General features: G+C 47.6%; 2 protein-coding genes and 1 long non-coding RNA gene across 3 annotated transcripts; 1 reads left to right on the plus strand and 2 right to left on the minus strand.

The window, feature by feature from the left end:
• Positions 1 to 656: 656 nt before the first annotated feature.
• LOC133142879 (uncharacterized) lies at positions 657 to 5060 on the minus strand. Its single transcript, XR_009710292.1, has 2 exons — positions 3554 to 5060; positions 657 to 2383 (listed from the first exon to the last, which is right to left on the minus strand). It is a non-coding gene; the product is annotated as an uncharacterized LOC133142879 (long non-coding RNA).
• Positions 658 to 14614, plus strand: afap1l2 (actin filament associated protein 1-like 2). Its single transcript, XM_061264493.1, has 19 exons — positions 658 to 1016; positions 5056 to 5184; positions 6455 to 6520; positions 7170 to 7261; positions 10378 to 10489; positions 10569 to 10783; positions 10853 to 11032; positions 11090 to 11176; positions 11237 to 11318; positions 11387 to 11491; positions 11552 to 11763; positions 12201 to 12346; positions 12424 to 12535; positions 12608 to 12850; positions 12930 to 13176; positions 13470 to 13643; positions 13721 to 13908; positions 13985 to 14140; positions 14214 to 14614. Exons 1-19 carry the CDS (start codon positions 1001 to 1003, stop codon positions 14238 to 14240), a joined length of 2589 nt encoding a protein of 862 aa, XP_061120477.1. The 5' UTR covers positions 658 to 1000; the 3' UTR covers positions 14241 to 14614.
• LOC133142878 (kelch repeat and BTB domain-containing protein 13) lies at positions 6517 to 9084 on the minus strand. The gene has a single exon (XM_061264494.1). It carries the CDS (start codon positions 8853 to 8855, stop codon positions 7362 to 7364), a length of 1494 nt encoding a protein of 497 aa, XP_061120478.1. The 5' UTR covers positions 8856 to 9084; the 3' UTR covers positions 6517 to 7361.
• Positions 14615 to 14910: the final 296 nt, after the last annotated feature.

Raw genomic sequence — 14910 nt, forward strand, 5'->3', positions numbered from 1 at the left:
ATTATTAACAAGACACTTTGTCTGCCGTGGATGAGACGCGAGAGGGGGCGTGAAGGGCTTAGACCACCCTCTGCTTGGAGCTCACACGCTGAGATGACGAATCGTTTGCTAGTTTTGACAAACAACGTCACGGACATATATTCTTTATCCTCGTCTTATTTTGCCACCGTCTACATGAATGTTTACTTTCCATTACGTTAAATCGGCGGCTTTAAAGTCATCGGAAAAATGACTCGATTTTTATTATAAGCACTTCTTGGGTTTATAGTGGAATAATATTAGACGAACACAACGTTCATATTCAACCGTGCTGCCGGGACTTCTTTTTTTTCCTTTTTAACATGTGCAAAGTTGTGAACCTTACAGGGAGCCCGTGGGAGAGCAGCGAGCGGGAGGAAGAATGAGAGGAATGCGGCTGTAGCATAACAAAGCTCAGAAGATGATTCAAAAAGGGACCAAAGACAAAACGGACCCCGCTTTGCTGTAGGTCGCTTCAATCAAACCCGATTTGCCGATTCAAATCGTTTTTCTGTTACACCCCACCCACTAAAACAAACTCACAATAAGTGGGAACATTTTGAAATACTTCATCCTGGTCTATTTTGTAATTATTATGACATCACAACAGGGGTGTGTAGACTTTTTGAAATCCACTGCACAAATTTGTGCTTTTGAAAATCGTGCAAGTACCAAGTCAAGCTCATCTCTATTTTCTCATGAGGCATACTTGGACTTTAACTCGAAAGGGGAGTTTCCGAGTGGTTTTGGTGTGTGTGTGTGTGTGTGTGTGTGTGTGTGTGTGTGTGTGTGTGGATGCTGCAGGCAGGGAGAAGGAAGCGAGCGCCACTCACCACAACGCACAGAGTAGGAGAGGACGTGGAGAGCCGGCTGCCGCTACCCGAGTCAGTAAGGTGTTTTCCGGGGTCCGTCACTCTTGTCTGAAGACTTTAGGGACAGTCGGCTTGTATGAGTGGAGCGGGACACCTCGGGACAAGGGGGAATGGACAAGCACAAAGGTAAGGGACGAGGAAAGTTGATGAAGTGGACAGATGCCGAAACTCACGTCATGCACGTCAAACTGATTTTAAGCGCGGTCCACATTGGGGTTACGGTTTCTCTGCATTGTTGGCCACCAGGGGGCAGAAGGAGATACACTGCACATATATGCTCAGCTCCTTTCCAGATTTCTCAGTACAGCAGTGATATGAGACGTTTTTTGCAGAGGATAAAGAAGACGGCTGGTGACGTTTCTGCATTTTCAAACCCGTCACTTTTCTCTAGCACACATTTACAGAGAATCTTTTTCATCTGAAAGTCAATCTTGTCTAAAAGTTGTTTGCACTGTGAGCAAAATCAATTCCGATAGCGCTGACATTGTTCTCAAGGCATTCCTCACATTCCGGTGGTTATTATTTGTCCATTTGGGATGAGCACGGCCGCAGCCACTTTTTTTTCGACTTCACTTCCCGATTGGAGTGATGGGAAAAATCTAATTGTACACATAACAGCTGAAATTATTTTGCGGTGATGGAGTTGTTTTTCCATTGATGAACTGGTTTCCCTTCTCGCCTTCTATTTGTCAAGAACAATGTCCAGCAGTCAAACTGGACTGGAAGCAGAAGGCTTTGAAAGAAACAAGTGTCGCTCCGTCTGTGTTTGCTCCCACTCGCTTGTTGTGCGTGTCAATGGAGCAGTGTTAGAAGATGGCAACTTCATGTTTTTTCATGTCTTTCATGTCATTTCATTAATGGGGCATTCAGTCCTCCCAGCGACATTGGATTATTTAATATGAGCATTTATGGTCTTTTTTTTTTAATAATCAAAATCGTTTGCCTGCTTTACACCGAATATTCTTCGAAAATCCAAAAGGCTATCCATAAATCGTTTTTCTATTTCCATCTGCTGGTGACTAAAATACTGATAAACTGTAAGTCAGTAAGAAAAAGCATAGGGCTGAGTACGGACCCCTGAGGCACACCTTAATAAATTCAGACTGAATTTATAAGTACACCTGATGCCATTCAAGAAGGTGAAGTAGCCTTAACGTTAGCAAACAGCCAAAAGTGACGTGAGGTCACGTCAAGGGCAGGAAAAGCAACGTGCGCTTTGGATTGTGTCATGTCTGAAATTGAAGACGGACGGGAGTAGCAGGACCCTGAATCGGATCTCAGCGGGAGAAGCAGGCAGTTGGTTCCGGGTGGGACGGGGAGGGGGCGGGGGGTTGTCACGGTCAGGGAAACCTGGCAAACATTCCGAGGGGAGGACGGCAGGTGGTGGGATGACAAGGCCGGCCATTGTTTGAGACAAGGGATGGTGTGTTGCTTCTCAAGAGCTGCTGGTTTCAGTGCAGAAGAGAAACGACCTCATCTGCTTCCACATCCACCTGCAACACGGATGTTATTTTAGGAGGATGGCCACTTTTTAACAGCGGGGAATTAATGAATAGTGATGAGTGCCGTGCTTTTCCACGTTCAGCGAATAACTCAATTTAGCGTGGCCTCGATGTGACTTCCTCAATGCGCCGCAGCTACTTTAGAAACTTGAAGTTTAAGCCTTCAAATGTGACAGTAACTAAGCTCAGCAAAGTAGGCCAAAGAATTAAGCTTCACTTGAAAGTATGGCAACTAAGGGAGGGAAGGGGGCGGGGGGGGGGGGGGGGGGGGGCATGATTCACAGGTAATTTAAGGAAGCTGGAGCGGCCTGTAAAAATGATGAAAAGGAAAAACGGACTTCCCGCTCGCTACCTGGCAGCGGGTGGCGGTGGCCCCCCGCGGGCCCCCAAAGACCCGCTCCTGCCAGTTTACTGGCAACAGAAGCCGTGTGTGGTGTTGTTTGGCATCGGGTTCTTTTGAAGACGCCGTACCTTGCTAGTTAGTTTTTATTTGCCAGCGGCTGCTACCGGTCCAAACAACCTATAAAAGAAGTAGTGGTAACCCTTTCACTACCCGCACGGGTACCTAATGAAGTGTCCAAAGATTGCATCAAGTGACACAGCGAGCAAGAGTTAGACTGAGAAGGGAAGAAAAAAAAAACACAGCGGGATAGAAGTTGAGTCGGAGCCACTTGATTTGGAACAACTACACTGGAATTACAATGCTACTTATTTGCGAGAAGATTTGCATGCTACTTTGGACTTGCGGCTTATTGTAATCACCATGTCTTAGCTGCAGATGTTCATTTTACACGGGCGGCGTTTGCAAACTATTTTGCCACGCTTCTCCAACAAATGCTGATTTATTACGTTGATTGCATATTAAAAGCATTTATGGCCCGCGAACAATGGAGGTCAAAGAAGTGTTTAACTTTCCACAGGCCAGTTTTTCAAGCCAGACAAGAACAAAGTTTCTCTCGGGGCACCAGCATGAGTCAAATTAAACAACTTCTTCTATGGAACGATACAAACAAGCACATTGATGGCAAAAGGTGTTCAGAGCCAGCGTCTCGTTTCACTTCAACTTCTTGTGCCTGTTTCCCGTTTGTTTCCTTGGCAGACGACACAAGTTGTGTGAGAGAAAAAACAAAAACACGCTGTAAATAAAACACAAATTCTTACCGATTTCTGATTATTCCTCAAAACCCTGAGCACATGATGACATGACACGCAATTAAAAGCATCTTTTGGGAGTGCATTGCAGTTTCCTACAAAATCCTACAGAAAGGCCAAACTGATAAATGAAAACAGACGCAGCGTGGACAGGATTTAAAAAAATTTTAAAAAAAGGGGCAGTGTGGCAAGGCCAGATGTGAAAAGAGCCGTGTGAGCACATCTGCTGCTATTTTCCACATGTGCGCCGTGCCGCATCCCAAAATACAAAGTGTGATTCATCCCTAGAGGACATTTTGGAAGTGTCCAAAAGGCGTCCAAACATCTTACATATCGTCTCACTTTGTTGCATCACTGCGCAGACTTTAACGACAACAACCCGCCTTCCCCAATTTTGTTGCTTAATTCAAATCGTATTCTTGACAAACGGCAAAAACATTGCATCACTGACAAAACAGTTTTTGCCCTGAATTACACAAAAAGCACTTTACTTGCAAGACACTATAAAGCATGATGACATGAATTCAATGAATTAGGAACATTATTTATGTATTGGATCATAATTGATCCAATTATCCAGGAGGAGAAGGCAAATCAATAGCAATAGAGTTATTGATTGAATTCTGTGAATGAATCAAAACAGGAAACGCAACTTGAGGCGGAGTAGAAACGGCGACTGCAGAGCGCCGTGTCCTGTCAGCTGACTCGGTTTCCCAGGCCCGCCTCCCTCCCTCCTTGCACCCAAAAGTTCATCTGAGTCAACTTCTGCAAACAAACAAGTGGAAGCAGTGGGAAAGCAAAAATCAAAATTGGGTGCTCTTCACGTTCGATGATGGGCTTTCGAAACGAGCCTGAAATGTTTCTGACTTCTGTCGGGGCAATTTTGTGCTACCCTGTTGTGAAAGGCTCTTCCAGTATTTTGCTCCTCACACGGGGCCCCTCGGGAAAAGTTGACCCAGCGTGAGCAGGAGTCATTAAAAAAAAGGGTTGGGGAGGGGAGCGGAGAAGGGAGGGAGCTCCTTTCATCATCTGCAACATGCGAAGCTCAGCATTGGACACCTTGTCTTCCCGTATTGACACTTTGAAGGCTGGGTTAGCGGTCGGCGTCTGTCCTTTGAGGTTCTTCTTTGGAAGCCGAGACCTCGGCTGACTGCGGGCTTGGTTTATTTATGGATGTCGCAATTTTCTCTCCCGCCTTTGCCTTCACTTTCAAGAGACAAATGTTTAGCAGGATATTTGCTCATTAGGACGGGGAGGTCTAAAAAGAACAGTCCAAATATCTGCTCCACCTTCTCCTTTAAGAACGTCTTTCATCCTCGGGATGCTTTTCACGAAGCCAAGCAGACACACACACAAAGAGCTCCCCACACGGCGTGACCCCGAAGGTCCCGCGTGGGAGGAACGTCAGGGCTGCAAAGTGGTTCTCTCCCATGCTAAACGCTGGCGTGAAGTCCGAGCGTTAACAGACAAATCCTCCCTGACTGCTTTATTTTCATTCTTTGTGTTTGCAGTGCTGGACCAGCTCCTCATGGAGCTCCACCACTTCCTGCTCATCCTAGACAAAGAGACCCTGAGCGGGAACGCCACCATCCACAAGGGATTGCTTTCCGACCTACTCCAGTCCTACACTGCGTCCAACGGTACCAGTAAAAAAAAAAGAAAAAACATGTTCAGGAGGCTTGTTGCTGGGTAGAATTAAGAAATAAAATCCGATATGACGTTTGCAGCTCTTCAAGCAAAGAAGCCTCTGGTGTCAACACTCGTCCGATTTCCCTCGTGAGAACACGTTGAAACAATACACGCTGAAATATTCGCACGGAGAGTCTTCCAGTCACCATAAATAAGATCGGCCCACCAGCAGTTTTGTGTTTTCAGCGTCAGAGCCCCGAAGAGGGAAAATAAACATTTTGGCAAATGTTCCCCAATTAAATGCCGGGGTAATTTTGCAAACAAGCTTTCAGTCGGCTGGAGTGTATCTGATGGTCAGGGCCTGTGAGAGTGTCAGAATTACACGGCGCTTAGGCAGATAGCAAAATAAGTGCGCGGAGGCTTTGTCCGATAGCCAAGTGCTGACTCACAACGTTGGGTGAATTTGTGGGAAATTAAATGGAGAACCCACCGCACGTTGCGTAACAAGTTTGAATGGTTTGCGGTTAAGCGAGCGGCGTAAATTTGCTACATGACAAATTGCAAGTTCAGAAGAAGATTAGTCAAAGGTTCTCTTTGTGCTCACGCTGATCCCCTCCCAACTTTGATTCGCCGGCACCCACGTCACTCACCACATCCAGTCACGCCTTTTATATAATTAGCAAGATTATTATTTGAAAGATTACATGATCATTGTGTAAAAGACCTTTTAGTTGGTTTTTTTCCCATCGATATTTAATACCAAATGAGCCTCTCGGAGGAAGGCTTATAAAAAGCCCATCATGAATCAAATCTTAAATCTAGTACGGCCCTCTCGATGAAAAGTGCAATGTCCCGTGAGGTTCACGATGAATTTTGGGTTGAAAAAGTCACAGCGACACACTGGAAGAGTCTTCCCTTTCCATGTTCAGGTCTTGGATTTGTTCCTCAGCACTTCCTCTCCTGGCTCTCGGCTGTATGATTATTCCAAAGCCGCATTCATCCACCGAGGACGCTCGCTTCCTTTGAGCATGTTATAAATAGCGCGGTAGAAACTTTTGATTTTTTTTTTTTGTTTACTTTCCGCTCAAGATATCAATATCAAAGCGGTGTAACGCCTAAAGCTTTCTTTTGATGGTCGGCGATAATTAATTCATTTAGAAAACCTTTTTTTTTTATAAATAAAATGACTACATTAATTATTTATTCTTAGACTTTTTTTTTCTTATTTCAAAGTCTATAGATATTTAGTTATGCTCTGATTTTTTTGTGGCTTTCACACAGGTGCCGATGAGGAGTACATCTACATGAACAAAGTTGTCGTCGGTAACAAGGAAAACCAGGAGAAAGGTAAACATTTGGAATTTAATCAGGTGTCATTTTCCTTCAGGACAACAAAAAACACCCTTCGACGATGAAATCGCAATCAACTCGTCTTCGAAACAAAACTCAAGAACAACACAGGAGGAGAAAAAGAGTCTCAAACGGAATTCTTTCTTGTCGTCCAAACAAAACAAGGCAGCTACAGATGGCGAGGCGCTATGAAGAAACAGACAGGAAATGGCGGTGGGGTTGGGTTGGGGGGTATTGGGGTGGTCTGTGACTCCAGCTCGCCTCTCCGCTTTTCCCCTGAATTGCGTCCCGGCGAGCACGAGGTGCAATAACTCATGTCCGCTGTAACGTCTGACCCAGTTGGACAACCTCAACGGAGCAGCAACTCGAGAAGGAGTGCATACTGTCTCATGGTCTTAGTTTGCACATTTGACAGAATACAGTAAGAGCGACCCTTACGAGGCATCGCTTGGTTGATTCGAAAGAAATCTAGGTCAGCAAAATCTGGCCAAAAGTCATCCGAAACCGCCTCGATCAGATCAGGTCTCATCGGATTTGAGTCCGGGTATCCACCCTCTGGTGTGGAACGTCTGGACATCCCACGACGGTGAAAAGAGCAGTTATGGATCCATTGGCTGTTTGTTTACTTTCAAATTTTGCATTGCAGAAGATGCAGCAAACCTCCCGGTCAATGGAAAAGCATCCAAACATGCGCCCGTTCCACAGAAGAGCCTTCCGAATCTGCCACCGCCCAGAACAGTAAGTGACTACACCATGTCAAATAGTTTTGGGACTGAAACGGTACTGGAATTGGAGTCTCAGTCACAACAGTCTTCGTGTATCCCAGTTCCAAGAAAAGTTAGACCTCCAGCATATCATCTACCGGTGGTTCCGTTCCGTCTTTCAAAGGCATTTCCTTTTGCTTCCCTTGTGCATTCACCTGGGGGAAGTCCGGTCCTGTCTTGGGAAGCCTAAGTAAACACGTTCGTAACGATCCGCCTTTTGGAAAACCCTTCATCTGCCTTCGAGGCTTCCATCCCTGCGCGTCGATGGCGTACTCCAGCGTTAGCATCCGTTTCACCGTGAGGGCCGAGTCCCCTTTTACGGCGGCGGTGAACAGCGCCCCCTTGCTGTTGATGTAGTGTCCCGGCATGGCTGTCCACTGGGCTGTGGTGAGGTTGTAGCAGTCCATGAGACAGCGGAGAAAGTCGTCGCAGGGCCCGTTGCGCATCACGTACAAGTTGTCCCTGTGGGCCACCATGCAGTGGCCGTAACTCTGAGGTCTGATCAAGGTGGTGGTGAGCTTCCACTCGTCATCCAGCGCCGCGTACTCGTAAATATCCGTGGTATCGGGAGGCTTCCAGAAGCAAACAAACATCCGACGCCTGGCCACGGCGCAGGCGGCCGACGCTACCGGCTTCGGAGCTTGTCGTATGAACGTCCACTCCGCTTTTTGGGGGTCATAACGTTCTGCTGTGGCGATGTTCTTTTTCTGGTACTCTCCTCCGACGGCATAGAGTCGTCCCTCGTGCCCCAGCAAGGTGAAGTCATGTCTGGGTTTCTGAGGTCCTGGAAGAGAGGTCCAAAGCCCTGACTCGGGGTCAAAGCAGAAGGCGGCGTCGACGGTTTCTTTGTTATAACCGTAAACTCCCCCGACGATGTACAGGCGGTTGTCCAGCACGGCCACGCCACATAAGGACGTACTGCAGATGGTCGGGAGATGCGTAAGATGCTTCCACTCTTCTTCTTTCTCGTCGAGGTAGCACACGACTCGGAAGGTGTCGTGGAGCAGTTCCGTGGAAGGGGTATGGGTACCGATTGCGACGTAAGACACGGGGGATAAGGACTGAGAATACCGCAGCAGATCTTCAGGGAGCGTCGCCACCGCCGTTTCCCTCAGGTCTTCGAATGCATCGCAGAGGAAAAGAGCGGCGCTATGAAAGAGTTTCTCCAGACCATAGATGTGGGCGGCCTGGTAGAGCAGGAGGCAGGTATCCGAATCCACGATATCGCAAAGGTGCCCAGTTAAAGTTGGCACCTGCAGGAAGGCGGCGCACTCCACGGCGTCAACCAGCTCGTCCGGATCGGCCAGGGTGGGAATCTCCCCTTTGCAGACGGCAAGAGCGATGACGAAGCCTCTTGCGTGCAGCCCTCCTTTAAGGTGGAGCTCCTCTTGTTTACTTTCCAGCATGCCCGACTGAAAGAGCGCCCGGAAGTAGTTGCTGTGCCTCGCTAGGAAGGCCCTCTCCAAAACGAACCAGCTGTCTTCCACCTTCACCCTCACTCGACCCGTCAGATCAAAGGTCGCATTCTTCTCTCGACTGGATGATGCCAAACCCTCGGGCATGTCCATAATCTCGCTGAAACGGGTCTTTGTTTCTCACAACGGAAACCGTGTCACTCCGGTTGAAATGTATCCATCTCTCCACGACACGTGACTGGTAAACAAACGTTTGAAGAGTTCCATTGGGTCGACTCTGCACGGTCTGAAAATAGAGTTGGGCTATAGATAGCGACCGCGGCGCTTTGGTGGTGACACCCCGGGGGGAATGAAAGCAGACGACCGCAGAGGGCTGCACTCGGGTGAGTAGGTTTGATTGGCTAGGTCGGGATTTTATTCGTAATATTATCTGACCACGCGATGGAGCTACCCCTTCTCTACACGTATGTAGACTCAAATTCTTTAATTGGTGATAAAATAAAATAACAGCTTATTTTAGACTTGTACATATTTTGGTCTGGTTTTATTTTTTTTATATTAAATATTCTCATCGACTGGCTAACAGTTAATGAGAATATTTAATTTCATTGAACCTGATTTAAAAAAAAAAAAAAAAGCAAATGTTAAAAAATTCTTCTGGTCTGGTTTTATTTTTTTCAAATTAAATATTCTCCTTGACTGGCAAAGAGTTAATGAGAATATTTATTTTCATTGAACCTGATTTTTTATTTTTTAAGAAAAAGCAAATGTTAGAAAATTCTTCCAAAACACCCTCCTAGATTTGGAGTGTTTTTGCTTCAGCAGATTCTTGGCATGGGAACCGGGGATTTTCCATGTTGCTGGGCCTTTGCGTATTTTTTTCTGAGCCCCTCCGCCACACCCCGATCACTCTCCCCCGCTGCTTGCTTTTGTTACTTTGGCTGGAGCCAGTCGCTGTCTATGTCAAATGAAACACCAGGGCTGAAGTGAAAGTAAAGCATGTTTGCATGCTGTCAATGTCTTGGAATATAGGGGGCGTGGCAGCAGGCCGCCTTGTTTTAATTCATAACAGATGCTTTGACTCCTGCCTGATTTACAGTAGAAACAAACCCAGCAGATATTCCTGTCAGGTCAAATGTGAAAATCTCCAATTTGAAGTGACGGTAAAACTTTAGCGGCGGCTTCATTGTGTACATTGCTATGTATGTTTTATGACCATTTTTTTTTTCGACATTAAAATACATTTGTAGACGCTTCCTACTTTTGCACTAACCTCCCTCCCTCGGGCTCCTCTCCTCATCTGCTCCGTCTCGAATTTCTGTGATCTTGCCGCGGAATGTACGTGCCTCGGGAGGGAGGCTGAGAAAGTGGAAGATTTAACATCAGACGTTTGATCAGAATCAGAAAGAAAAGGAAAAAAAAATCCTTCTTCGTTGAACTTGCAGAATTCTGCCAAGTTTACTTTGCCCAAGCCACCGGATTTGTTCCGGTGCTCGATGGAATAGTTAAAATACCTTTTGGTGTATAGATCATCGAAGTACTTTGCTTTAATCTTCAGGCGGCTTTTCAGTAATGTCATTGGATCCCACCCACCATCTCTTTTGGACCCATCGCCAATATAAAAAGCAAGTTTCAAATGTCTAAAACATATAACGTTTGTCTTCTGATCCAACAGAGCGCGGTGACTCGAGAACCTTTTCCCCTACCGCTCGCCCAGACGGCGACCTGCTCAGAAGCTTCCGAGAGTTACTACGAGGAGGCTCAGCCTTATGAAGAAACCGCCAACGGTAACAGTCAGCGATAGCTACCCGTTTGTCTTTCCGACTTACCGCGTAGTCATCGCCGGGTCGCTCTCGGCTTCACTAGACGACGGCGAGGCCGTCAGCAGCTCGTACGAGTCCTACGACGAGGACGAAGCGGCCACCAGGGGGAAGTCGCTGTCGGCGCAGCACCAGTGGCCGTCGGCCGAGGCGTCCATCGAGTTGATGAAAGATGCGCGCATTTGTGCCTTCCTGTGGAGGAAAAAGTGGCTGGGCCAGTGGGCCAAGCAACTGTGCGTCATCAAGGAGCACCGACTCCTGGTAATTCCATCCCGATTTAAATCGGATGCTTGAATTGGAGAAGTGAAATGTACCTGTTGTTGCTTTCAGTGCTACAAGAGCTCCAAGGAGCAGACGCCCCTGTTGGACGTGAGCCTGCTGGGCTGCAGCGTCACCTACAAGGAGAAGCAGCTCAAGAGGAAGGAGCACAAGCTGAAGATCGTCCCCGTGGGCGGCGAGGCCATCGTGCTGGGGCTGCAGAGCAAGGAGCAGACGGAGCAGTGGCTCAAGGTGAGCTTTTGCTCTCAACAACTTGCTGGATTTGAGGGAAAATGTTTTGCTCACCAGGTGATCCAGGAGATCAGTCCCAAGCCGGTTGAAAACGGCGACTTGCAGCATCCTGTCTCTGACTCGCCGAGGCTCATTTGCACTAAGGTGAGAAATAGGAAATGAGAAGATTTCTTCCACTCAAAACTTACGCTGGGGTTTCGACAGGGGGAGGTCGGCGAGCGACACTCGGCGGCTTCGGAAAGCGGCAGCAGCACCGACGGCCACGCCGAGACGCCCGAGAGGGATGGTAAGCTTTCGGGCTAAAATGTAAACAAAGGCAAGTGCGGCCTGCTGAGCGTCCTCGTCCACTTCCAGTGAAGAAAAAATACAGCGCAGGTTTGAAGTTCAGCAACCTGATGAACATCGGAAAGAAAAAAGTCTCGTCGTTGGAGAGCGCCGAGAAATGCGTCGAAACTTCCGGTGAGTTGGCCATAAATTTGGAGGTCCTGCTGCAAAACTCATTGGACCATCTTCGGTCAGGCTACCTCAACGTGCTGGTGAACAGCCAGTGGCGGACGTGCTGGTGCCTGGTCAAGAACGGTCAGCTGTGGTTCTACCAGGACAAGAACAAGAACAAAGTGAGCCAACCTGCCGTGAGGCTCGAGGGCTGCCAGGTTTGGCCGGACCCCAGCCCGGAACGCCTCTACTCCTTCCGGATCGAAATGAGCGGCATGCAGCTGGCGACCCTGGAGGTACTTGGAACCGCTGTAGAAAAAAAACTCAGTATGCTGGATAACTTGATCGATATTTGAGTGCTCACGTGGTTTGGGAGGTGAGCTCACTTGCGCTGAAAACAGGTCCAGGATGAAGAAAAACGTCCGGAGTGAAAAAAAAAAAAAGTCAGCATTTTTATAAGACGCCGGTGCATGGTTACATGAAGTAAACACGGTCCTTACTGGAGTAAGGGTGGTCCATGTGTGTGTGTGTGTGTGTCTGGTGGAGGGTGGGGATGTCGTGGGATTTAGTCATGGAAAAAGCCCTCCAGTTTCTCCCTGCTGCATATTTGAGGATCAACAAAAGTATTTCATGTCTAAGCTTCTTCGGACATATTTCGACAAGCATGAATCCCACTTTTTGGCCACGCCTGAATCTTCAGGGAGTAAGAACCTAAATGCAAAATGTTTTCCAGGCCAAAACGTCAGCCGTCATGGGCCACTGGCTGGGCCTCTTACTGTCCCAGACGGGGAGCAAGACAGACCCGGAGGAGCTAACCTACGACTACGTCAACGCCGAGAGGATCACCAGTATCGTCAACGCAGCAAAGACTTCATTTTAGTAGGACAAGACAAAAATATTAAAGCAAAAAAAAAAGTCAGCGTGCTAAGATTTCAAATGTTTCTTTGCGGCTCCAGCTTGATGCAGAGGCGCTTCTCCGAGCCAAACAACTACATTGACGCCCTGCCCTCTGCCCAGCAGAACCCGGATGATCTGTACGACGACGTAGCCTCAATCGCTGATCCGGAGGTGTGTTAAGAAAGAAGAAGAAAAAAAAAAAAAAAACCCACGGAAAATGTTACTTTTCTTTTTTTTTTTCAGGATATTGTTGCTGGCTGTCTTCCACTGAGTGATGAAAAGGACATTGAAGAGCACCGTGAAATGTCCGCAAAGGACGCACATAAGGACTTGGCGGCTCAAGATGAGGAGCCTGAAAATCGGGTGTACCTCGACCTGGTGCCGGTGCGGTCTTTTCTGCATACGGTGGCAGGTGGTGGAAAGGAAACATCAGGAGAATCCCCTGAGCCCTCAGAAGAACGCAAAGAGCCTTTGAAACTAAATGAGGTAACCTCGTACCTCAAAGTAGCTGTTGTTTGATTTGATGTTAAAAGGCTGGCAAGAAACTCTGGCGCTTCCATTCCAGGTCAATCCAAACAACCCGGCAGAACCCGACGCAGCATCTAATTTAAACGAGTCGGCCAAAACAGAGGAAGAGCATTGCACGACTCCCACCACTCCCACACAACGGCAAGCTCCGCCAAATTCCAAAGCCCTGCCGCAAAGCCAAGAGCCCCCTAAGAGGACGCTGAGCTCCTCGGGGGTCCAGAAAACTTTGACCTCTGGCTTTCCTCTCAGTCCTCAACCACCACGACCTAAAGCCTTCAGCACAGGTGAGGGGTGACGTAGTACTCGGGTTTTCCATCGAGGAAGGGACAAAAAAAAACTTGGTTGGCTCCCTCATGTGGTGAGCTGCCTCTCCTACATCAGCACACATGGTCACAATTTTAGGAACACCTACCTACCATAAAAAATTCCTCCTCTTCAAACTAGATGCTAAAGGTATAGCATAAAAACGATCACTTTTGAATTAATAATAAAACACATAAAAAATTAATCAAAAATGTAAATCAATGCTTGGAAAAAATAGTAATAAAAAGTGCTGACTTGGGTTGCTGCTTTCCAGGTTGCTCCGGTGCCGTCGAGGGGAAGCTGGGCAAGAAACGCACCGAGGCGGACTTGGTGCGCTACAGCGACGAGCGCGAGCGACTGGAGCGAGAGCGCGACGAGGTCAGGAGCAGCCTGGCCGGCCTCAAGAAAGAACGGAGGGAAACCAAAGAGGAGCTCAGCACCTGTCAAGGTAAATTATTGTCCAACTCTTTTGCCCCCCCAAAACAAATCTGCTTGCCTGAGTGGGCTCCTGCACGTTGATTTCAGATGCCAAACAGCAAAGCTCACTGGAGGCTCGGCTGAAGCAGATCGAGGAGGCCAGTCGGGAAGCGGAGCGGAGGCGTGTGGAGGTGGAGCTACGGCTGATGGAAGTCAAGGAAAGCCTGAAGAAGGTGGAGGCCGGGCCCTTCACGCTGGGGACCACGCTGGACAGCAACCTTCCGGACACGTCCACGGTCAGCCGCCATCAACCTGAAGAAGTCGGTAAACACAAGTTAGCTCACTTTTTTTTTTTTTTTTGCTCGCCCTCAGATGAAAACGGTGACGCAGCCCCCGTCCTCGCCCTGTCAAGCATCCGGCGGTCCCGCCGGCGCCGATCCGGCATCTCCCGTCAATTCAGCCAGCGCACTTAAGAACAGACCGGCGTCCATCATGGCCACTAAAGGCAAAGTGCTGCAGAAAGCCAAAGTGAGCCCGTGCAAGAATTTGTTGCAATGACATCAGAATTTAGATTGAATTCAATCGTGCTTTGTCGTTGCAGGAGTGGGAAAGGAAGTCCACCACTTAAAGCCCGATTGCCCTTGTACACTGAAAAGCGCCGAAAGTTTGAAAGCACGAACAGTCTTGAATTGGCTACGAGTCATCCTGGAGATTGTAGCTTGGATCGACATTTATGCTGGTAGCTAAATGTAAATAAGCACATCATTTATTCTGCCTTTGTTGGGGGGGTGGGGGGTTCTGTATTGCTAGCTAAAAAAAAAACGCACTTTTTATTCAAATAAATACTGACCAAAAAATGTCATCAGTCTTTAATTTTTGGTTTAAAAAAAAACACAGTGGCTGCAAATTTCAGATTTAGTTGTGAATTTACTCGCAAATATTTCTGTCAACAATTTACGAAAATACACCTTTACATGAGCTAATAAAGCTATTTTTAACGCATAGTTGTTCAGTGTTTATTGCCAGACAAAATGGGACATTACGAGGAGTAGGAGAATGAATCGAGTCCTAAACGTACTTGGGGTCCAGGTTTTGTTACGAGCCGGCCGTCCGCAGCAGGCCGTCCAGCCACGCGTCACCTGCAACAACAATTTAAGCAGTAGAAATTACAATAAGCTGAATTTTTTTTCTCTACTTACCAGAGGTTTGTCAGAAATTCTGACTCAGAATCCACCCATACACTCCTCTTTCTACTTTTGCCTAAGTGGTTTAGTTTGAAAATAACAGTCGACACTATG

Source organism: Syngnathus typhle, linkage group LG18 (assembly GCF_033458585.1).
Source record: "Syngnathus typhle isolate RoL2023-S1 ecotype Sweden linkage group LG18, RoL_Styp_1.0, whole genome shotgun sequence".
In the NCBI taxonomy this organism is placed as follows: Eukaryota; Metazoa; Chordata; class Actinopteri; order Syngnathiformes; family Syngnathidae; genus Syngnathus; species Syngnathus typhle.

Excerpts from the sequence above, each read along its gene's own strand:
- LOC133142878 (XM_061264494.1), bottom strand. The coding sequence starts at position 8,855 with ATGGACATGCCCGAGGGTTTGGCATCATCCAGTCGAGAGAAGAATGCG.
- afap1l2 (XM_061264493.1), top strand. Across the intron at positions 11,492-11,551 it reads GAAATGCGTCGAAACTTCCG|GCTACCTCAACGTGCTGGTG; the intron begins GTGAGTTGGCCA and ends ATCTTCGGTCAG. Across the intron at positions 13,644-13,720 it reads GGAGCTCAGCACCTGTCAAG|ATGCCAAACAGCAAAGCTCA; the intron begins GTAAATTATTGT and ends CGTTGATTTCAG.